We start from the raw sequence: 25055 nt of genomic DNA on the forward strand, positions 1-25055 counted from the left end.
TTTGTATTTTTCTGATGCTAAAAAGATTTCCCTGACTTTGGTGATTTGGCTGATGTAGGATACATATTCCACACAGGTACATGCAATGAGTAATGATTTCCTGTGGGATATGCTTTTGGGGAGGTGGGTGGAAAGCATGACCAAGAGGCTGGTGTTCTTGCCACTCCTTGAAACTTTCTGAGTTCTTCTTAAGACATTTCTGTATATGTTCTTAATTAAAAGCACACAGTGGTTTTGGCAGATGGAGGCTTCTTGGAACTTTGGCTACAGAGTTCCCTTGCTATGTGAGGGTTCACTGTTCATCACTAAAATGTTGGCTGTCCTTGTATTGACGAGTCTTAACTGACATGGACAGGTTTATAACAATCATCTGTTAGAGTTTGACTTTCTCTCTTTAGCCATAGGGGGTTTTTAAAATTTTGTATGATTTTTTACTGAGTTACCAGGTAGTACTGAGCTTAAAGTTTCTTTTATTTAGCAAGGTAAATGACACTGAGATTTGCTAATGGGTGTGCATTTAAAGTAGCATCTATTATGCAGTGAAATATCTTTCTGTCTTTGTAAACAACAGTCTTGACTGTTTCAATTTGCTTCTCCCCAAAAAGTAACCAGCACTGTAAATCTTTCTGATTATATACCTGTGTAAAAGTAAATAAGTAGTATCTGTCTAGAGAAGAAAATTCCAGTAAGTCTATAAGTTATGGACATTAGTGTTGTAAGTAAAGGATACTTGAAGGAAAAAAAATACTTCAGTATAGACTTTTTTAATAGGAAAGACTACCTTTTACTGGAGGGAAAACTATTCCAAGGTCTTCAACTAAACATCAAAGGCTTGCCAGGAAACCTGGAGATGTAGGAGCTTCTCAAAGAAATACTTTAAAAAATGTTTCACAATGGAAGGTGCTAAATGAAGGTGGCATTCCGTGGGGATATCAGCACATCAGCAGCCACATCAGTTAGGGATGCTGTACTGGGCTTTAGTGCTTTCCCAGACCCCATCCCATGTAGAGTCCTGCATTGCTCCAACAACCAAACTGTCCAGGGAAAGAGCAGCTCCATGAACTAGTTAGTTATTCACCCTTTTCTGGAAGGCTCAGAATAAAAATGTGGAAGACAGACAGTGTCTTACCCTTTTTCCTGGGGGAGAAAAAAAAAATTGTCAGCAGGTGGGAAACTCTCCATCCTGTCCCAAGGACTTTTCCCCTGTATGACTCAAATGTATGTCCTTGGGCTTCCACGCTGAGGCAGGTTAAAGCTCCTCCCTTAGTGATACCAGGGTATTTAGGAACGATTTGCATGTGGCTCTGTCTCTTCTCTGTCTGCCAAGGCTGAAGGATTTTAAACTAAGTAATGAGTGTGCTGTTGACAGGCCTTGGAGGTGAGGAAAGGTGGGTCAGAGCATGGAATTCAAACCCATAGATAGCCAGTCTTCAAAACCCCTCAGCACCCTGTGGTATCATGTTTTGATTGCTTAAAAATAACACAGTTCACCTGTTGCCTCATGCCAGGGAACAGAGTGGCTCGGGAAGGGGTAGTGGTTGGGTGGGTAAGAGGTTCATTTAAAGCAGGGCTGTTGCTGAGTGTCCAATAGCCTGAAACCAAATTAAAATTTGGGGCTTCGCTGTCTCTGAAAGGATGAGACTTCCTTCTTGTTCCCAGTTCCCAGTCCCGCTGCTTCCTTTGCATAGTATCTAGCAATTATAAGGTGAGTCAGATCAGTGCTGATCTGACTGAAAGACCAACTCATCAGAAACGAGCTGTGATCTCTGGGACGGGAAGAAGGGAGAGGACCGAGGAAGGGCTGGGACTGCCTCTTTTGGTGGCAGGGTACAATTAAATTATTTTCATGACTAGCTTAAGCAATCCCCAGCAGGCACTTCCCTTCCCCAGCCTTAGCAAGACTGACTTGTGGAGGGGCCATTCCCATTCAGGCTGTTCTCTTGGTGCAGCTGGGACCAGGATGGTCTGTCCTTCTGGGGCTGGGAATCCCGGAGCCGTAAGCACCTGAGGCCTGGGAAGGTCCTCAGGGGATGCATCTCTTTATGCTTCTCCTGTTCTCTGTTCTTTTTGTTGCAATGCCTTCAAGAATGTTGCCAGACCAGGTTGGTGGTGGAGTGGACATAGTGAGCACCCAGTCACCTCCCAGCTCCAGAAATCCAGGCAGTAGAAAGTCCTCAAGTTGACAGTATGTTGGTCAGCTGCTGGTAAGATTTGTCACTGTAACCATCCTATCAGGTATCAGGATTTGGGGTGTTTGGATTTTGCATGAGCTGAAGATCTGATGGAGTGTTTTGGATGAACATGAGACCTCGTCAAAGTTATTCACTGATCTTACAGGTTTTACCTGTCATACCCATGTGCTGGGAGCCACTGGTCTGGCTCCAGAAATGCCACATTGCACGTCCTTTCTGTGTCCCCCTCTCCATGATGGGAGCCAGGCTGCTGCCTGCCTTTCTTCTCCCTGGGAACTTGTTGCAGCGGAAGCCTTTGCTGCGGTTGTTGATATCAGAGTTCAGCTGACCACATTTTCAGTGGACCAAAGGGAAAAGGTCACCACTGGTCACCTGCTCTGGGCAGCACTTTTGGGAACAGCTGTGCTCCAGGGAGTGCATTGCAATGAAGTGTTGTGTGCTGAGCGAGTCAGTTTGGGATGGAAGGAAGCTGCTGTGTTAGTCCTACACCTTTGCTTGTGCTCTTCTACCAAGTTCCCTGGTCTTAAAATTGACGTGGCTGGTTTTGAAAGTACTTCCCTGCCAGTGCAAGGAGAAATGCCATGTGTGCAGTGGACTTTGGTTGAGGAATACAGTATATACTCAGGGTTAGAGGACACTAAATACACCTTTGTAATTGGAGAGCTATTGATTTTTGTAACGACACTTGCTTGGAACATGCTTGGGAATTAGAGTTAACAGCACTTCCAGTGAATGTGTTTAACTGACTACTGGATTTTGTAGTTAAAGCTGGCTGGGAAGTTTAGTGTGTTAAGATGTCTTTCTTCCCCAGAAAAGCTACAGTGTCAGTGTAAGAGTTGGTTCTGTTTTAATGGAATGTTAACCTGAGGGTTTTACAGACAAGGTTGACATTTCTGCTATGTTTGTTTGAGCGTGTAAAATGTGGCATAGAGGTGCAATTGCTCTCCAGGAAATAGGTATATATTGCCTCATCTGTTAGTGCATGGCTTAAAATTTGGATGCAAATGTGAAATTAAATGAAAGGAGTGAAAAATGACGGTGTAACCAAATTACCTGTGTTGTCAACACCAATGAAACAAACCTATTTAATAGTGATGTGGATGGTATTCTGGTCTGTAGTGTGAGCAACCATAGTTAATGGGCATTCTACAGGTACTGAGCCTATGTAGAATAATTTTTAATCACCTTTATGATGGATAGCAGGAAGGTATAGATTCACCTGGTCTATTCCTCCATTTTTCAAAACTGTAATTAAAAAAACCAGTCTTCTGAAGGTGCAGTCATTGCAGGAGCTTGTGCTGAGACCTAGTTATGGACAGTGCTCCCCTTCCTTGTGCAACAGTTTCCCTGTGCTAGTTGATGAACAATTGTTTTTTCTTTCCTTGGCAGTGGTTTGAAATAGCAGTTGTTTGAAGTAGGAGCTTGAAAACAAGACTACATAATTTAATTTTTGTTATGAAAAGGCTTTCAGAGCACAGTTTGTGAATTTAGGGGTTCTTCTGTAAATGTTCCTGTCACTTGTCTGGAATGTTAAGTATTGCAACGGTCACACATCACTCGCAGCAGTTGCAGCTCTGAAGTTTTCTCCAAAGAAGGAGCAGAGAAATTTGGGTGTATAACAGCCAATTCTTTTCAAAGCTCTGGTCTCTCCTTCCTTCTGTTTAAAAGAGAAGTAGCAGTAGCAAATGTGGCTTGAAAACAGAGGATAGATAATGTAACTTCAGTGCAGAATTCCTATTTGTGTAATTCCACAACTTGTAATGGGAAACTGTACAAGCTCTTTTGAATTTTTAAGGCAGAAAGTAAAAGGAAGGTCTTTCCTCTCTGAATAACAACCTGCAGCCGTTGTTCCAGAAGTGCAGCCCCCGTGTGCTGCACCTAAACTGTGCTGCAACACCCAGTGGTGTGTATAGGTGTGTGTATGTGTTTTGTAGCAGATGCTGCCCACGCTGGCACAGGGATCCATCCCACCTGGTGCTCTGGGTCTGGCTGCAGCTGTGGGCAGATGCCTTAGGAAAAAACCCTAAACCAAAGCCTTCCCTCCCACCCTGACTTCTTTCCCACTGTGCAATTAGTTTTGGCTCAGGGGGGTTTCTGAGCCCTTTGTGCTCAGCTATTTAGCATCCATTAGGGAATTTCTCTACCTTGTTCATGTCCAGCCTCTCCCTCCCTTCGCACTTCATGCAGCCACAGCATTGTTTCAGTCTGCATTAAAAATACAGCTCACTTTTTTTTTATTTTGAACCTGGCTCTAAGTTCATTTGTTGGTCCTTAGCTTTAGTATGGGAAGAGATGATTAACAGCCACTCCCAGTCTGCCTCCTCGATGCCACTGCAGATTTGATAAGGTTCTGTCATATTCCCTGGGAGATGTCCCATGGGAGCCATTAAATACCTTTGGTCCAGCAAGGGGCAATAATAAGATCATTTTCAGATCTATAAGAAAACTTCTTTTTTTGAGGTCAAGAGACCAGAATTGCACGTACCAATTAAAGTGTGGGTAGATGGGTAAAAAATTGATTTGTGAGTATGATATTTCTGTTTTATGGTTCATTGTCATTTCATTTCTTTAATAATTCCTGTACTGATAGTTTAATGAAGCTGTGAATCAAAACACTGAAGTCTTGCTGAGCAATACTGAGAATGTTGAGAGCACGTTTATGTTTGAGCTGAGGTTGGTTTTCCCCAGCAGATAGATTGCTCTGTGTTTGCCTATATTTAGTTTTATTTGCTGTTTATATTGTCCAGTCAGTCTCATGAGGGTCTTCTGTGCTTCCATGCACTTTCCTGTTGTCCTTGGTATCTTTAATTACCCACTACCATCAACACCCTTTCAAGTCCATAAAACTGATGTCTTGATCTGAAGCTCTAAAAGAAATGCATTGTTTGCTCTGGGCTTCTGGAATCCAGTGGTTAGTATGTTATGTTTTTGGAATTATTGAGCAAGAGATATCACAGTAGAGTGTTTGTGCAGCTTGCAGGCTGAAAGTTTTATAACTGTAGAGAACTCTGTCTCTTATAATGTAGCTTGTTTCATATCACAGATATTAAATTTTTGGTGGCCATTCTGTCTTGCCAGCAGAGACTCAGGGAAGTTCTGAATCTGTGTTTTACAGGGGGTTGAAGAGACTGTATTTTGTAATCTTTTCTTTACTTTTCTGCCTTTCAGGACTGTGTAAGTGACCTAAAAACGTCATTCCCTAATTTTTTGGGCAAGGTTGTCAGCCTGAATATAACAAAACCAAAGAATTTGTACAAATAGAGAGTGAAAGTGTTAGATGTGAATATTTCTGTTTTCCTCTGTAATTCGGGTATTTGATTTTTCAGAACTGCTCAGTATCCTCAAATTTAAGGGATCACTTGTTTCTATTTTTCTGGGTCTCTTAGAAGATAATTCTAAGATTATTTATAATTTTCTTAATAATTCACAATTTTTGATAGGTAAAACTGCCTAATGCCTCTTGATATCTTGTATTTTCAACCAACGGCAAGAAATGCTTTTGGTGTTTAACCTTCTCTTGCCTTCCAGGGCATGGGAAACTATTTTTTGTACCCTTGTAATTGAGCCTTACTTTTGTGACAGCAATATTAGCATAAACAAGTGTATTAAATAATGGATGAGATTAAAATAATCACAGTAAGAAATCCTCCCCTCCCTGCCCTGCTCCAGTGCCCAGGGTTGTAAAGAGTAACGCTGAAAGCGCTGCATGTTGGCTGGGTGGATGTATCATATCAGTTTACAGTCACAAGCAGAGCTGTGCTATTGGGCAAAACACTTTCAAATTATTATTTATGCAGTTGTTTTTGCAGCTGGTATAAAGTGCAGGGCTGGTTTCACATCCTGCCCAGAGCAGGGAGAGCACCCTCCTGAGCGAGGTTCTGCTGGACTATGTGTGCTGTGGAGAGAGAGACGGCTGGGAAAGGATACAGGTTAGAGGGAGCAGTTACATTTTAGCTTAGGAATGCAGTCTTTCTATCTGATATTTGGGGATTGTTTTGGCTTTTTTCCATTCTGATTAATTTTGTAATTGATGGCTGTTGTGCTGGCATTAATCAAATGTTTCCCAGTAATGTCTTGTGGCTGTTGATAGATGAGTATTTTGTTTAGCAGTGTGATATGAGAGACCTCCAAAAATTACTCTTGGCTGTCTCATGGAGTTACAACTCTGACACTGAGACCTTTTAGTTAAGCTTCTTTTACTTCTTTTTCTTCTGATTTTTTTTTTAAATTTTTTGTTTTGTTTTGGATTTATTTTCCTTTTTTTTTTGAGGTGAGAGGAAGTGTGTGTAAAGGGAAAGGAAGTCTTCAGTAATTCCTTCTTTCTCCCTAGGGCAAAACATAAACTACAGTTTTATATGCAGTATTTTCTTTTTAAAACAATAGTGAAATAATGTTTTAGTTCTCATTTGAATTGTTAGTGCTGCGTGTTATTCTTCAGAAAACTTCCTTTGGCTAGAGAGCATTTTATTTCTCGTTTTAGAATTTATTGTTAGGCAGAGACAAGATTATTGTTGATTCCTGATACTGGGTCTTCCTAAGGACGGTGGTGTTGTTCTTCAGAAGCCCAAAGGTCTTTATCTGCCACACCTGCCTTTTGAGGAGCTGGATGAAGTAGGGATTTTTCCACTTCCAGTCCAACAATATTGATGTTTTCTCTTTTCAGTGCTGAAACCCCATCCTCTTTTTGCCTTCTTGGAGAAGGCAGGAGGGCAGAAGTTGTCACAGAGAGGTCATAAATTCATTTTAGGAGTCTTAGTGAACAACTGCTTTTAAAACCTGTAATGGTAATTAATGTCTTTTCATTATTTTAAGTTGTGTGACCCATTTGTATATTTTTCTGAGTATTTTAAACTATAATTACACATCTTGTTTCAGTAGGAAAGTAGCTACTAAAGCTTATTTTCTCTGGAATTAAAACCGGAACAGTGGTAGCTAACCCTGCTTGTCCTCTATGTATCTCTGAAATTTCTAGAAAGGTGTTTCTGCCTTTGAGTTTCAGTAAATCAAACCCAATGTTTTTCAGTGTCAAATGTATGGATATTTTACAGTAATGCTGTGATGAAACACGAGGATTATCCTTGGCTTACATTACTGAGTTTCACTTGTTTACATCACTGTGCTCTGCAGTGGCTGTTGAAGAGAACACTGTGGCATGTTTTCAGGAACACTTCTGAAAAAGCATTTTCAAGAAATGGATGTTATGGATGAGAAACATTTGAGTTCCCACAGCCTTGTCACCGCTGCCCCCTGTGATGTTTGATAAGAGTGTAAATGGTTTGCACTGTAAAAGCCAACGTTAGCCCGCGTTTCTTTTGGACTGGACGTCCCGTGGGTTCTGTTACTGCCTTACTGGCTGTAACCAGCAGATCCCAAATGTGTTTACTGTGCGTGCAGAGATCATCTGTGCTGTGTCTGGCGTGTTTGAAGGAGTGTCAGGCTTGATGGACGTGCTCTGTAGGTTTGAGAAATGGGTATTGTGAGTGGCCATTGCTGGGTGGTGCCTCCGTGCCAGCTGGAGCTACTGCTCTGTGCACATTGCCAGGCTCTGCCCAAATGTCTCATATCAGTGCCAGTCCCCTGACCTTCCTTAGAGCACTGGTCTTCTCACTCTGAGAGCTGTCAAAAAGCTATGGGTCTGATTTACTGGATTTATTCAGAGTGTGTAGTTTTTCTTTGGGGTAATTTTTTCAATGCACTCAGCATTGCAACAAACTGAACTGCAAATGCATTTGAGTATTTCTCAAGCATGCTGTGGGCAACTTTGTGTCTGTAGAACATTCAGGGCATTCATTACCATTCAATAGTAATGAGGCCAGTTTTACTAAACTTTATCCTCTTTGGTCTTCTCAGTTTTAGTTTTCAATTGAATAAGATCAAAAGCACAACTAAGTGTTTGACTCGTAAACATGAAAAGGGCAAGAAATGTAAGTGTAGCAACTTAGTCCTACCTGTAAACGTGAACATCTGCTTCTGGAATCTAGTAGGCAGTTGTACCACTTAATATGATGTGTGTACAGCAAACATATTGCCTTCATGGGGCTTTTCTGGTTTGGGTTTTGGTTTTCTTAGGAGTGTCTCATTTCAAATTATCTCTCAGTTACTTAATCTTCTGTGAAGGCATTCTGATTACCAGTAGCCATATGGCAGGACCGGTGCATTTTTGACATTCTGATGATGAAACTGCAACAGCAAATGGAGTTTTCTGTATCTGTTCACAAAGGCTTTCAGAGCTAGAGGGAAGCTGGAAGCTATAAACAAATATTTTCAGTGTCTTAAAATGAAGCTTCCTGTTGCTTCTGTTAACAGTACTTAGGGATCTGAGGAGGCAAAACTCCTGGAGTTTTCCCGACTTTTGTCAAAGTCAGAATTGAAATATACTTGTATGCAGCTGAGGTGATGGGGAGGGAGGAGTGTGTGCAAGGGTATGTGTTCATTTTGTTGGCTGAATTAGTGCTTCTGATCACTGTGCTGCTGTGTTGGATGTCCCATGCATGCAGTCATCAGTCTGCTTTTCGTGCCTTTGAAATGCTTCAGTTTTTAAGAGATGGAAACAACTAGATGTGTTTCATGTTTCTAATCAGCTGCAGGATACTGGGCTCAGATAAACCTGATCACTTATTTCCACCTGGAATCTGTAAGACTGAAAGGAGAGGGGAAGTTTCATCCTCTTAATCTTCCATCCTATGTCTTCTGACTCAGGGGAGATGAAGCAAACAGCTGCCAGTTTACTCTCTTGCAAGAGGGAAGAAGATCCTGAAGTGTCTGGTCTTGCTGGTAGTCAGTGCTTCAAATTCTGGCTGTTCTGCTAGTCTGCTCTTTCTTAGGTCCTCTTCCAGAATTAGCAGTAGTTGTGAAAACTGCAGTGTTTGGGTCTGCTGCAGCTACTCCTGGTTTGGGTAAGGTCAGCTTTGTTTTCTGGACTTTCCCCTGTGTGCTCCTGGGTGGAATGACAGTATTGACAGTTTCCTGCCATTGGATAAAACATGAAAGGAAGGCAAAGCTGCAGGAGTGTCCTGCCTGCAGGCTGTGGAACCCAGTGGGGCTACTTCTGGTTTCTTCTCAGGGATAATGCTTGCAATCACATGACTCCTATTAAGTTTTGTAACATTCCTTGTGTTTATTGATGTGATTTTTCATAATAAATTGTTTCAGGGAATCTGAATTTTTCAACTTTTTTTTTGATTTTTATGGAAAACTTTGTTATATTTTTATAGCCTCTGAGGCTGCTGTTACTCTCTCAGTACTGTACTTACCGAGCTGGTGGTAATCTTTTCTCAGATCCAGTGTTGTTGGTAGTCAGACCTGAATCCTCCCACGGTGTTTTCCTTCCTGCAGTCAGAAACACACAACATTGCTCCCTAATAAGCCTCTTTCTCTGGCTAATGAGTGAACTCGGCAACATGGGTCACTTATAAAATATCCTCGGTTCAATGCCATCTGTGGAAGGAGAACTAAAAAAAAAATAATTATCATTTGCAGTGGAACTGTAGGAAGTGCTTAGTCTTTGGTAAAAATTCCTTTTAAAAAAAAGGCCAAAACCATTGGTCAGTCATGCATTCTGTTTGGCTCTCATTTGTAGTCTTTGCTGCTCTTCTGGACTTCTGGTCTTAAATAGAGCATTATAGAGCAAAAAAAAAAAAAAGACGTGGCTTTTCATCTGTATTTCGTATTTAAAATGTCTTTCTTTCTGCTTGTAGATTTGTTTGTAAATGCATCATAAACAGACAGCCCAGAATGAAGAAAGCAAGCAGGAGTGTTGGCTCAGTGCCCAAAGTGCCTGGAGTAAATAAAACTCAAACAACTGAAAAAGCCAAACCAGAAAACGGCTCCTCAGTGTCTGCAGTAACAAAACTCTCCAAAACTGGGACATCGGCATCTCTTTTGAAGGTAACAACCGGTAGAACGTTCTGATTATTTATATTTTTTTGCAATAAAACTTTAAAAAGGGTAGAATTTCAAGGCACGTCTTTAGTGAGGTTTAGACTAGAGGCTTGTTACAGGGGTAGCTGAAGGGAATCTGGAGAGTTACACAGCACTGGGCAGGGTGATAGGATCTTGTGTGTCATCCCTGCTGTATTTTGGACGTTGCAACATGAGATGTGCTGGAGAGCAATATTCTGTGCAGAACTTGGCTGCTCTGCAGAAGGGGCAGAGTGGAAATTGGGTTTTGATGGATGTTATTAATAGTGTCGTGTTATGCTTGAATGGTGTGTCAGTGACTAATGGGATTTGATAAGAGTTATTTACTAATTCTGAAAAAAGAACTGAGGGGGTATCTAACATGAGAACCTTTTGGGGTATCAGTGATCCCTGTCAGGTCAGTGCAGCTGAATTCTTCTGACTGTTTTGGCCTTTGCTTTGTGCAAAGGACTGCTTGAGCTGAATTTTCACAAGTTGGTTCTTGCTCCCAGAACAAGTACAAAGGTAGAGGTTTTCTCATGTATTAGCAAACAGGGCAGTAGATGTAGGAGCATCTGGTTTTCAACAAACCAGAAGAATCAGACGTACTGGGGTGTGCTGGTGGGGAGCATTCACCTGGGAGCAACCACATCTGGGCTGGCTGGATGGTGTGAGCCTGCCTGGTCTGGCTCCTTTTCCTGGCGTGGAGACATGGCTGGATCCAGCTCCTTTTCCTCTCTGCAGCCCCGTGTGCAGTGCTGTGCTGGATCCAGCTCCTTTCCCTCTCTGCAGCCCTGTGTGCAGTGCTGTGCTGGATCCAGCTCCTTTTCCTCTCTGCAGCCCAGTGTGCAGTGCTGTGCTGGATCCAGCTCCTTTTCCTCTCTGCAGCCCAGTGTGCAGTGCTGTGCTGTGCTGCTGCTATCCTGGGGCAAAAGAGCAGGACAGGGAACAGGGCTGGTGTCTGTGACTGGGACCTGACCCACCATCACTGAGACACAGGAAAGTAGGGAGGCCATTTAAATAACTGGCAAATGAGGACCTAAAATTAAAGAAATGGTGTCTCTCTAATAGCTCTGCAGGAGTGCTGAAGTCAGGAGATGTCTTCCCTTTCTCTTCTTCCTTTTCTTTTACAGAAGAATGGTTAATACCTTTGCTGATGAACTGGCAAGCCAGGTTTCAGCGATGTTTTCTCCCAGTGCCCCTCCTTTTTTCCATCACTCCATCACATATCTTGCAGCTTTCTTAACTTTAAATAATCTTTTGATGCTTGTTGACACTACTTCCTTTATATTTTTGGAAACTTCTCACAGAATATGGAAACAAAAGTGCTTTGTAGTTTACTTATCAAGTTTCTTATGTCATACCTCTCAGGGAGATAAAGGAGGAGGATGATCTAACACTAAACATATTTGACCCAGTATGCTTTCACAATTTTACTTATATTAGTAACACTTCTGGCTGTGTTTAGGCGTGGGATTAGAATTTGACAACTGTATGTTTGAGGCACAACGAAGATTTTTCTCTTAATTACTAAGACTTATCTCAGGTTTATGTTACAGCCAGGCTTACTCATACAGTTGGATGCCTTTTACTTGTTAAGCTGCTGTTGTGCCAACTGTGTGACTTCATACTAATGATGAATGTTATCTTTTTTGAGTGTTCCATACTCATATAACTGAGTTAGTTGTTTGTGGTAGTTTTTTCTTTAGTTTACTGGTACTGACAAATCACATTTATAATTACTGACTTGAAAGAAGTATCAATAAAAGTCATATTATTTTTCAAGTAATTTTTTGTATAGTTTTATATTTGATATTATTGATGAAACATTTAGCACATTGTTTTCCTCATTGTGGTTGTTGGATATTCTCTTAGAGTTGATGAACTGATGTGTGTTCTGAATTTCACTTCGTATTCCTTGACCAAAAAACAAGCTGGCATTAAATAACTTTAATTGCAACAGCTTACTGATTTATTTAGTCCTTTGAGTTGGATATTGAATGAAAGGCCACTGTTAAGGACTAGAAATACTCACTTGTAGTACAGTAACAATCTTAATTCCATTAGTAATAATGTTGCAAAATTGAAAATGATTTTGTAATTACAGTATCCCCTTCATGATACAACCATGGTCGAGTGTTCAGCTTTGGGTGGGCTCCTTTTAGTGCACATTGTTCCAGAGGTTTGTCCTTCTTTGTGGAGTTGTCAAAGCCTGTGGACAATGGAAGCACAGGAGGAACCTGTGAGACCCACAGGTGCAGGGCTGAGCCCGGACCGGGGGCTGTTGTCCGGCTGCTTCCCAGTGCCCTCCGTCCGTTCCTTCTCTGTAGCTTCTTGTCCCCACTCTGCCCAGGACTTGTGCAGATGTTCAGCACCCCCTCCCCACGTTATTTCCATGGAATGTTAACTGCCAACCGCTTCTAGTTTTTAATCCCTCAAAAAGTACTCCACAAATAACGTGGTCTTATTTTTAAGTTCATTATTTTTTGACTTCTTTGGCTAATGAGCTTGTGATCCTGCTCACACTCCCAACTGTAATTAGAAAGCAGCTGTACTTCAGAAGAATTGCAAAATCCAGTGTCCCTGAAAAGCCAGGGCTTGGAGACCAGTATTTGAATATTAAAAATTAGAATGTGTTTTCAGTATTCATGTGTCTAGGCTTCTATTCTGTTTGCAAAATGCAGTGATTTAATTACAGATTGTTGTGGAGTTTGATGTTTGAAAAACTCAAATGCAGCAACAGCAATCATCAAAGAAAATCCTAGGTTGGAATAATTATATATATAAAGGGATTTGAATGAGATGCAGTAAATAGGATATACATGTTGAGAAACAAAGACAAAGTGAATTGTAGAGGTGATTATTCAAGTTTCGTTGCACTACAAGTTGGGAGGGGGAAAACAGAATATGAATTGTATAATTATAAAGTGGTTTTTATATAGAAAATCAAAATAGGTCTGGATGAGCATTTCTAATTACGATATTTTCTAATTTTTCATATTTTATTGTAGGAGTTTTAATGCTAAACAGGATGGCACAGTTTTCAGTAAATGGGAAGAAGCTGTTTAATAAACATACAGCATTAATTTTGCTTCAACTGAAAAGATAGGCTAGAAAAATGCTTTGATTTTAAAAGTCAAGAACAGTTGCTATTGTGGAGCATTAAGAAGAGAGCTGCTGGTTTGTAATTTTTCCAAAGCTCTGCTAAATAGTTTTCTTTGCCAAGAGTATAGTGTTACAGCTTTGAGAAAGTGTTTACTAATTGGCTGCAGAGGAGGCAGTGCCTTCCAACCTAGACCAGAAATAGTTTATGGGTAAGTCAGAAAAAGAATGGCTGTCTTAAATTCCTTTGTTCAGCAAGGACTGGAGATGACTAATGTCTGAAAGTGTGTATTTTACGTAGTTTTTTTCTTTTCCTTCAAGCTGAGTCACATCTTGACCTATTTGGCTTGATAACACGTACTTGTACTATAAGTGTCTAAAAGCTTAATCTAATTTCCCCACCCTTTCAACAGGGTAGAAATGCTGACAGTTAATAGTCCATTTGAACTATCACGTTGGCAGATTCAGCAGCAAAACAGAAAATCACCGTTCTGTGCCTTTTTGTGATACCTTGGTTTAGGTGACAGTTGCAGCACAAGGTTGTTTCCCTCCCCCTCTGCCCCATGGTGGGTTTTGTAGCCCTCCAACATTTTTATTTCCTGTTGGTACTTCCACTGCCTCTGCTGTTTGCATGGCTGGGACATGGCAGATCGAGGAGCTGATCTGGCTCTGGCTCCCAGGAGGAAGGAGCCCTTTGAAAAGCCTTGTTTGCTCAGCACAACGTGTGAGCACATGGAGAGCAGCAGGATAGAACAACAGTGGCTTTTTCATAGCAGAAAACAAGCTTAAATGCACATCATATCCTCAGAGTAATGTGTTTTCTTCCAGCCTTTTATAAACCTTTTTAGAAGGTTATACCATTTCAAGATTCAGTAAAAACATTCTTGTCCTAGAAGATTTTTACCCTGACAAATATGTTTCTATCTGTAAATTTTCCGTATTTCTGTCAACTGCATGCAGAGCAAATATGTTCTCTTCCTGAGCTCCCTTTTGTTTTGCAGCTGCTCTTCTTTGTAAATGGCACAGATCCCATCCATGCCCTTTCCACAATGTTATGATGAGTGTTCCTAAATGTTCCGAAATTTGCACTTGCAAAAAGAGACTAGAACAGAGTGACGTGCAACCTCTTTTTTTAATTAAGCAAATGTACCTTCATTCTTAATGTATAGAATTGTAATGTCTGGCATATAGTTTTTAGCATGAATATCTGTGGGAGCTGGAAGTTATAAACCTGCAGAATTTGAAAGTCATGATGTAAAGCAACTGGTTAATTCCTAAGCACTAACTTTTAGCTGGGATGGTGGATGAGAGTTCAGATATGTTATGCAGCTGCATAATACAGTTACTCAAGGAATGCTACTAACACAGCTGTTTTCTTTTAATTTTCTTGCCCATATAACAGGAAAAATGTTGAGCATATTTTGATTGTTTCACCATGTGAAAAACTGCATTTTAAAGAGTGTAACAGCTGCCAATTAATGCTCAAGAGCTTAGTATTTTTAGAGTTGCTTCATTGTGGAAGATGTATTCTCTGTTTGGGAGTCTGGTTGTTGAGAATCCTGTGCTTACTGCTCTGTCACATTCCAGGCAGCTTCTGTGGCTCACAGTAGTTTCAGTAATGATCCTGTGAGGTGAGACAAAAAGTCCATTAAACAAATATCCCATCTCTGAGAGTGTCTAGTAAAGAGCATGAGAACAAGGCAAGGATATGTGGTGAAGAGTGGCTTTTCTCCTGCCTCTGAATACTGTCCTAATTTCTAGCAATTTGTAGCATAGTATGTTGAGCTAGAAAGGGTATTTTGCTAATTTTGGATTGATTTTTCTTGTTCTTTGATTTGACTTATCCACCAGAAAACATTTCACCATATTCTGTTGGAGGACATTATATTAATTTCCTAGTATTTGATGATTTAATTATCTAAGAATTGCCTTCATTTTTATGCATCAGCAAACTTTCAGTCAAAATTGAGAAGCTTTACACTATGTTATGTTACTGTACTTTAATTCTTTTTTTTTCTCCTTGTTATTAAGAATTAAGAATTTTGTCTGAGGGGGAGAAGGCTCTGTTTCTATGGTCACTCATATGTGCAGTTATACTTTTCAACATTCTTGCCCAGACACATGACTAGTCAAATATGTACTTTTTAAACTGATGGAATCTTTAACAGGAGAACTGTTGGCTCTGCAGACTTCTCAGTCAGCTGCCTTAAAGCTGCTTCTTCCCTTTCTTTCAGACTAAGAGTAACGATGACCTCTTAGCGGGGATGGCTGGTGGTGGGGGAGTGACAATGACCAACGGTGTCAAGGCCAAGAAGAACACTTGTGTGTCAACAGCATCTTCAGCTCCAGGGACAGCCATGAACAGTCTGGAAAATAAACCCAAAACTATTGCAGGTGAATGGACATATGGATCCTTAAAGATGGTAGTTGGGTGGTGGCTTTTTATTTTCATGTTATGTATCGAGGATGCAGGCTGCCTAATGAAGTGGTCAGTAATGCCATGGTCACATCACACACCTTCTGTGCTCTTTTCCTATTTTTAATAGTGTAATTGCTTTTCTGGAGGGTGTTTCTTTTAATTTTTCAGAACTGATTATGCAACTACTATATAAAACTAGATAATATAATTCATTTAGAGAATCATAGATTTGTCTGAAAAAAATCCATGACATAAGCACTAAATCTTTAAGATCACTTGTTACAGTGAACATTTTGGACATTTGATATTGCTTTGTAGAAATAAAGTAAGAGAGCTTTCAGAAATGGTTCAGAAAAGTGAAATCATTTAGTGTGTTATCAGTATGGATGGAAATATGTCTTGCCTTCTATTGCTCTGTTTTGGATTCAGAAATGCTGAATTCAGTAAAGCTGTAAAGCATCTGGACATAAAGTAGTAATGATCTGTCCTCATCTTTATGCAATGAGGAAATACAAAAAAAACTTAACTTTCATTTTGGGGAATCATAACATGCAATTCATCACTTAAAAGCTTTCATTCCAATCTAGTGAAAAGAGAGACAGTTTGAACTCATAGGAATAGCACTGCTGCAGGTTTTGCACAATTTATCAGAAGCTTTTCAAGACCAAAAAAAGAAACTTAAAGATATTAAACTTCAAGGTCTAACTCATTTTCAGTTAAAATCTAACTGCACTGGTTCATGCTGAATGCTGTGTGCATGTTTACTGTAGATGTGTTCTGTGAAATGTGTTTACTGCTGAGATTCCAAAAACGAACCACTGTATTGCTGGTAGAAAACACCCAGTGCTCTGTGACAGGTACTGTGTTTTGAATTCACGTTCCTCACTTTCAAAACACGCACAGGTACCAGTTCCACAGCGAAGCGCAGCGCCTCGTCTGGGAATAAAGAGTCAAGCTCTTCCAGAGAGAGGATCCGCGATCGTTCCCGTTTGAGCCAGAGCAAAAAGCTGCCTTTGGCGGGACAGGGCGCCAACGACGCGGTCCTGGCCAAGCGCTCCCGCAGCCGCACCAACCCCGAGGCGGACATTCGCATGAGCAAGTCCAAGTCAGACAATCAAATCAGCGACAAAGCTGCGTTGGAAGCGAAGGTGAACGATCTCCTGACGTTGGCGAAAACTAAAGATGTGGAAATCTTGCACCTGAGAAATGAACTTAGGGATATGCGGGCTCAGCTGGGACTCAACGAAGATCAGCTTGAAGGTGATGAAAAATCGGAAGAAAAAGAGGCCATTGTTGTCCATCAGCCGACCGATGTAGAGTCTACACTGCTGCAGTTACAGGAACAAAACACCGCCATCCGAGAAGAGCTCAACCAGCTGAAGAATGAGAATCGAATGTTAAAAGACAGACTGAATGCACTGGGCTTTTCTTTGGAGCAAAGGCTGGACAACTCTGAAAAACTGTTTGGCTATCAGTCTTTGAGTCCAGAGATTACAGCTGGCAACCACAGCGATGGTGGTGGCACTCTGACATCTTCAGTGGAAGGTTCTGCTCCTGGGTCAATGGAAGACTTGTTAAGTCAGGATGAAAACACTCTGATGGACAACCAACACAGTAATTCCATGGATAATTTAGACAGCGAGTGCAGTGAAGTTTATCAGCCACTGACATCAAGTGATGATGCTTTAGATGCTCCATCATCTTCAGAGTCTGAAGGAGTACCAAGTATAGAAAGATCTAGGAAGGGAAGCAGTGGCAATGCGAGTGAAGTGTCCGTAGCTTGTCTCACGGAACGGATACATCAGATGGAAGAGAACCAACACAGTACAGCTGAAGAGCTCCAAGCCACACTTCAAGAGCTTGCTGATTTGCAACAAATAACACAAGAGCTGAACAGTGAGAATGAAAGACTTGGAGAGGAAAAGGTAATCCTTATGGAATCTTTGTGCCAGCAGAGTGACAAGTTAGAACACTTCAGCCGTCAGATCGAGTATTTCCGGTCCCTTTTAGACGAGCACCACATCTCGTACGTGATCGATGAGGACATGAAAAGCGGTCGCTACATGGAGCTGGAGCAACGTTACATGGACCTGGCAGAGAACGCCCGGTTCGAGCGAGAGCAGCTGCTGGGTGTCCAGCAGCACTTGAGCAACACTTTGAAGATGGCAGAACAAGACAACAAGGAGGCCCAAGAGATGATAGGGGCGTTGAAGGAACGAAATCACCACATGGAACGGATTATTGAGTCAGAGCAGAAAAGCAAAACAGCGCTGGCGTCTACCTTGGAGGAGTACAAAACCACAGTGGCCAGTGACCAGATCGAGATGAACAGGCTGAAGGCTCAGTTAGAGCACGAAAAGCAGAAAGTGGCCGAGTTGTATTCAATACACAACTCTGGAGATAAATCAGACATACAGGATCTGCTGGAGAGTGTCAGGCTGGATAAAGAGAAAGCAGAGAGCTTGGCCAGTGGTCTGCAGGAAGAGCTGGCACACACCCGCAACGACGCCAATCGACTGCAAGACGCCATTGCTAAGGTAGTGTTTAAAACACTGTTGAGTTCTAACATCCCATGTACAACATGAATTATTATTGGCCACTGTAGCTCTTTGAGAAGGATTAATTACGGGGTTAACTGGATTGCAGTAGTGTTAGGACTGATTACTTTCAACTTCTGTCATGAAAATGATGGCAGCTTTTAAAAAATTTTATATGGATAGATTGGGCTACAGGGTAACTGTTGGGTTACTTTTTAAAACTAGGATGGCCAAACTTAAACAGTATTTAAGATACTGTACTAACTTAGTGCTTAAATTGCATGCCTTCTGCAAGGGTTTCAAGGAATTAGTGCCAAACTGGTGGGAGAGGGATGTCCCTGAGAAAGGACTGGGAATCAAAGTTTGAAGTGATAACCCAACTGTTGATGACTTAAAGGACTTTTCACAGGTATTGAGAGAATATTTTGAAGCTTCAGCATATTCAAGTTGGTTCAGTTAATTGAGAATAAACTAATGATAAATAAAGCAGAAAAGTGTCTTCTTTCCCAAGAAAATTAGCCAAGAAATGACTAATTTTGAGGTAGACAGAGATTTTACTCAATTTAATTTAATTTAATTTCCTGCATACATATTTTAGTTTTAAATGAAAAAAAAAGAGATCAAAACATATTGATAAGCTTTTAAGCAATTATTATTAGATATGGCAAATACATGCAGGTTTTTTACTAATGATCCATCCAGGAGCAGCTTATGTGCTGAATGGGTTTTGGATTGAAATGCATATTTCTAGTTCTAGACCAGCTGTTTTGACTCAAATATAACTAGTTTATGCAGTAGGCACGTCTAGTAAAAGCTATAATTTAATATAAAATCAAGAACCATAACATTCATTTAATAATGTAAAGTATGCATTTAAAGGTGTATCTTCCTGATGAGACAATTTATTCCAATTAATGTCTGAACTGTATATTAGCTGCAAAACAACATGCTAGTCATGATCACGAGCCAGTCAGAATCAACCTTAACTTGGGATGAAAACATAATAAAATAATTTTAATAAGTAAAGTTGGAGGGTGCTATTAAAATGAAAACCACTGAAATGGGTGATTTAGAAGCAGGGAATTCTGTCTATTAAACTTGGTGCCTGCCTGTGCTGACCCACCTAAGCCACGACCTAATTTCTCTTTGTTTTTCTGACACCCTGTTTTTGCTCTTGGGTTAATGTTCCTGTGCCTCTGATCCCAGCTTGTTACTTATGTTACAGTTTTATGAGGCAGGATAAAATAGCCTCTCCCCCTGCTCCTGAAAGAGAGAAGGCAACTGCCTCTTCCCTTCTCTTTTTTTTTTTTTTTAATTTCAGTTCACATAGTTTGTAATGCTGAGAATGCTTCACCTCACTAACCCATCTCACCCACAAATGTGAAACCTGCTACTTGGTTAAGGGAATCCATCATCACACAGGTCCAGCCAGCACTAAACTTGATGAGCAGAAGAGAGCAGGCTTTTTCTTTTTTGGCAAGAGAAAGAAAGGATAAAGAGTTTCCCCCCCCCCCCATCCCTTTTCCATGGCAGCTCCATGTTAAATTGGATCAGCTGCTGTGAAACCACAGCCTGGCTACAATGGTGGTGTTGCTTCACTTGTATACAGGGCACTGCTGTTGGAGCAGCTGGGGAATAAAAGAGTTTAACTCTGGCTCAGGAAGATAGTTGCACTAGAACAATGCATAGGTTAAAGCTTACACTTCTCCCCTGCCTTTCTGTTTTCAGAAATACACTGTAAGTGTGGCAGTTACAAATCTAAAAGTGTGTTTAGTATGCAACTGTTTTAGTTATGGTAAGATATGTTCTTCTTCAGGTTGAAGATGAATACAGAGTGTTCCAAGAAGAAGCCAAAAAACAAATTGAGGATCTCAATGTGACTCTGGAAAAACTTCGGACAGAACTAGACGAGAAAGAGACTGAGAGAAGTGACATGAAAGAAACTATCTTTGAGTTGGAGGATGAAGTGGAGCAGCATCGTGCTGTGAAGCTTCATGACAATCTCATCATATCTGATTTGGAGAGTGAGTATGGGGAGTTTCTCTTGAGAGGAATGATAATTTAAGAAAAGCTGAAGTGGAACACTGTAATATTGAAAATATTTTCACTTGTCTTTTGTGTGTCTGAATTCAAGTCAGGCTGGGTTTTGCAAGAATCCTTACACACTAGGGGAAAAAATCAAGTTGGCTTTGCTTTTCCAGTCCCAGTTGGTGTGGGAATGAAAACCTGTGAATTGAGAACAAATATGAAATCTGGTAATACTGTTTTCAAGTTGTTTTTCAAAGTAGAAAACCAGGTAATTACAGACTTAATGATAGAGTGCTCCTGGGTTTTGGAGACTGCATGATTGATTTACTGTTTTACTGTTGTTTTTTAAGCAGGTTTTCTCTTTCAAGTTTCCAAGTATTAGGAGCTACCGGGTAGCTTGAGAATGTGTATAATAATAATTTCTCCCAGCTAAAGAAAGGTGTTTTTAGTGGAGAAATGAGAGAATGGAGGCCCTGGAAGTTACAAGTGTCAGCTGACTTGGCAGTGTGGGTGTATTGGAGATCTGTATATCTCCTTCTGTGTGCACTTGCTCAAGTTATGGAACTGATCTGTGACCCTAAAAATTGATATGACGAACTTCAGGCAAGTTAGAATAAAATTTCATCTCTTGACTCTTGCTGCTGTACAAGAAATGGTTGGGACTTAAAATGAAATTCATGTTTACTCTGTACTTGTCTAGCTCTCTGTGCCTTAGTTCCCTCTCTGATCTCGAAGACCTGCTCAGACATTCCTACCACAGGCTGGAATTCTGCAATTAGTCTCCATCTAAATAAGAACTTGTGCAACTGTACCCTGGCAAGCTGTATTTGCACAGTAATAATTTGTAATTTGCTGCTTACAGAATTCAAATATCTGCTAGTCTTCCATGTTATTCAAAGATGAAACAAGATAGCAAGAAACCCAAAGCAAGATTCCTTTTAACAACGAGGGAAATATTCATAGAAAGGGTTTTAAATTGGTCTGCTATCAAGTAAAATTAAGCAAGCTAAATTGTTCATTCAACTGAAGCTGGTATCTTCAGACTTGTGGCTGTGAGCATTGTTTCCCTAAGCAACCCTTCTTTTATCTTGAAAGGCAATCACTGTTTCTCTTTACAAGATTGTTTTTTTATTATGCATTTTTCTTTCTCTTTCTGTGCTAAAATACAGACATTTACTTGGGAGCAGGAGCTCAGACACATAGTCAGCAGCTCTTTCTTGGTCCCTGAAGTTGTTTTGTAGCAAACACTCAAAAAGGTTGAACACTTTTTTCTACTGGTATTTTTTTATCCTTTAACTGAAATACATTCATACAGGGAGCAGCACTGTAGTCAAGTAGATATTTAGATATCTGCATATTAATACCCTCTTAGAAGGCAACTTTAGGTTTTAGAGACTTTTGCTTTGGGGATACAAAACAGCTGTTAGTTATTTCGCTTAAAATGGCAAAAATTCAGGGAGACAAACCTCTGCCGGGGCAGAGATTTTCAACAAAAATCGCAACAATATTTGTCATTCGTTTCTCTTGAAATAGTTGGGAAAATTCAGCTGTACCAGCTGATGGCCCGGTGTGATCCTTTCGGGGGAAGCAAGGGGTGTTTTGTTATATGCAGGAAGGAGAGTGGCATCTAGTGGCAGCACGAAGGGATGGCACCCGAGGAACTGTGCACGTTTGAAAAATATGTATTTTCTGACCACTTTAAAACGCTGTTTGTGGGTTCACAATTTAACGTGGTGTGAACGTTTTTTCGTTGTAGCCTCTAAGCAGTGGCAGCAAAGAACAACAGTATGGAAAATCTGGGACTTGAAGGTAGTACATCTAAAACACAGAAAAACACTTAAAACATTTAAAAGACAATTCTAGTAATTTGTATTAAAGTGACAGAAAAGCGTATCTTGGTAGCAGTAAGTTCTCTTATGCTGCTCAGACTTTTGGCCAGTTGTGTTCTGTCAGCCAAATGTGTAATGCCTCTGCTTTTAAATGTGGAGAATTTAGTGTAGGTTTAGGTATTATAAAACAATGGCTAGAAGAATGTTGTTTTTTTCAGCCTAAATAACCAACTGTAATAGTAAAAGCATAAAGGTTTTCTTTAGTGAACTTTTATTTTAGATTTTAATTTGTGAAGAATTATAACCCACCCTTTAAGGAGGCAATTTGCCTAATGGCAAAGTTACTGAGTGAAGGAAAGTGATGGCAAGACAACTGAAAAATGACAAGTGGTAAGTGATGGAGAATTATCACTTAAGGAATTCATGAAAGACAGACTTTACACTTAGGAAAAAGATGCTTCACAGATGAGGTGGTGAGTGTTCATTCAATTAATGGTTAACCAACACAAATAGTAATGAAGGAATAGGAAATTCTCCAGCACTGGCACTTAGGGAATGCTTCAGTGTGGGCTTCTCAAACACCAAAAAGAGGCACAATGAACCTGGAATGAAACATTTTTCACAGTAATCTGAGTATTGATCTGTCACATTTTAACTGTTGATGTATCTGCCTGCAGAAACTGGAGTCTCTTGGATTTGGACAGTAGGATGCAAATTGCATTGATTAAAACCAGTGTGTTCCTGACATCCATCCAGATGTGGGAACTGCAGAATGTGGCAGCTGAGCTCGTTCCTGTTGGGAATTGGGAGTTTTAAGCACAGTGCTTCTGTATTGTATCTAAAAAGCCTAAGAAATATTAAAATAACCTGTATGTTTTATATCCTCACCACTGAACTGAGCTGAAACAGCCTGTACTGGTGTGGAGGTGGGGGACTGGGAGGGACTGGGCAGCTGGCAGGAGGTGGGGAGGGCAGACACTGCACTAGGTGGCGTGGTACCTCTGGCTTTCTTTCTGCCTTCCCAAAAACTTTCCTGTAGTCAGGTAGCCCAGCTGTCACATTACTCATCCTTGGTGACTAAGGGGGAAAAAGAAACCTATTATTCTTCCAAGAAGTTAATAAGAGTTTGTGGGGGATTTTTTTTTTTCCAGAGAACTTTATCTCCTGATGTGCAGAAAATGGGTGTTGGTAGGTTTGCTTACCAGTTGTCAGATCTTCTTCTGATGCCTGAAAATAATCGTTGCCTGTTCTCTCGGCACAGGGTACATCTGCTGAGCGTGTAGGTTCTCCTAGTTGAACTATTTAAGTCAGTAAATTTTTAGGACAAGGGTAGGTGAGCGAGAAGGTTGATGTATCTAAAGTTCAGTGAATAAATAGTTCTTTTATGGAGCTGACAGCATTAGTTTTTAATTCTCATTTGAAAAGGATCTTGACAGCAGTTACGAAATGAAACGTTTGCATTACCATATTTAGGCCATTTCTAACATAGTGTTGGAAAAGTCAATTGGACATTCATTTTTTAATTGTGTCATGGGTTGAGACAAATTGTTAGTTGGTGGAGTTTTTTTGGCTAATGGCGGACCCTTAAATTCAGCTTTCTTGTTGCATTGATCTATTGTCTGACATGATGAGCTCAAAAGCAAGATTGGTCTACAAATCTTAGCCATTTGTAGTCTGCATGTCCCTTAATTTTATTTTTCTGCCTTCTAGGTAGAGGCAAGGCCTTCTCCAACTGTGGTTTAAATCAATATTGTTTTGTAAAATGTAGATGTAATTGGCTCCTGCAGTAAACACAAGCAGTTTGCTGATTTGCCAGTTTTGATTATCCTGTTCATTCATCAGAACAGTCTCCTTGTTCTTTATTTACCCCAACCTGTAGTTACTTTTCCTTTTATCTCGATCCTCTTTCTTGTCTATGATCCTTAAAAGGAGGAGACTGGATAATGGTAGAAGTACCTGTCCTACCATGCTGGAAATTTGGGCATGTGGAGGTGGGAAAGGTGTTTGTGTTTGTTAGAGAATTATGGAGGTTGTGGGGATGCAGAAAGGAAAGATTCCACAGTGCATCTTCTTCTTATTTTGGCTACTTGGATTTTCAGGCTATAATTGGTGGAAGAGGTGAAATCACTTGTATTAATCCTAATTTCTCACTACATTTCAAATTCAGTTGCAATTTGGTGTGTTTTTCTTTTTTTAAAAATCTCTCTGGTTGACTGAGGTGGAAGACTGTTTCCAACAACTGCTGTGGAGTGCTCTGTATTGTTTATGGTACCTGCAGAATATTCAGACCATTGTGTTTTACTTCAAAGCATAAATACATTAAAACTTAATGGTGCGTTTCATATCTCACAAAAGCTCAAAACAATGGCACTACATAAGCCTTAACTCTGGGTGCATTTATAGTTTCTGGTTTGTGGTTATTTTTAGACAGCTCACTTTTAGTAGTAGAACAAATTTTGATTTTAAAAACACTTTTTCTTTGAACTTTTTTTTAAAAGTCAAAATTAACATCGACTTGATTTTGTTTCAAAATGTGTTTAAAGGAAAAGGCAGGGAGAGCAACCTTTATAACTTTGACCTAAACCTGCTCTCTCAGTGCTGACTTTAGCTCAAACAAGTTGTGTATACAGAGACAAGCTAAAAATTGTAGAGCTTTACTTAAATATCATGGTAGCATGAGATTTGGGTGGCCCACCCTGTCAGGCTTATCTTCAAAGCTTAAAGATCAGTTGGATGCATCTTAAAATGTTCAGTCTTATAAGGAGGAGATAAATACAGAAATATCTTGTCTAATTTTAGTGTTCCAACTTTTCCAAGCCTGAAAGGTTATCGTGTTTTCAGGCCAACTGAGGTTTATGTCATTCTTGTAAAGAAATTAACTGTGACATTCAAAGCCTCTGTACTTGGGGCTCTTGGGGAAGGATTTTGTTTTGAACAGCCTAAATGTATTAGGCATCTTCAGTCACGTTGTGGAAAGAGTATTGCTAATATACAGGAAAAATATTTGTTTCCAGCAGGTCTTGGAATAATGAACCTGAAGAAAAATTGC

The 25055-nt window shown here is 40.4% G+C and overlaps 1 protein-coding gene across 4 annotated transcripts in view; it reads left to right on the forward strand.

Annotated features, from left to right (window-relative positions):
- Window positions 1-25055, forward strand: part of SPECC1L (sperm antigen with calponin homology and coiled-coil domains 1 like) — a 69402-nt gene that overhangs the window by 3372 nt on the left and 40975 nt on the right. For all 4 annotated transcript variants that reach the window (XM_064675407.1, XM_064675408.1, XM_064675410.1 and 1 more), the window contains 4 exons: window positions 9890-10079; window positions 15428-15587; window positions 16516-18149; window positions 19966-20173. In XM_064675407.1, the coding sequence (XP_064531477.1) occupies window positions 9927-10079; window positions 15428-15587; window positions 16516-18149; window positions 19966-20173 (2155 nt within the window). In that variant the 5' untranslated portion in view covers window positions 9890-9926. Of the gene's footprint in view, window positions 1-9889; window positions 10080-15427; window positions 15588-16515; window positions 18150-19965; window positions 20174-25055 lie in introns of those variants that run through there.

The sequence above is a fragment of the Pseudopipra pipra genome, chromosome 18, assembly GCF_036250125.1.
Source record: "Pseudopipra pipra isolate bDixPip1 chromosome 18, bDixPip1.hap1, whole genome shotgun sequence".
Taxonomy (NCBI): Eukaryota; Metazoa; Chordata; class Aves; order Passeriformes; family Pipridae; genus Pseudopipra; species Pseudopipra pipra.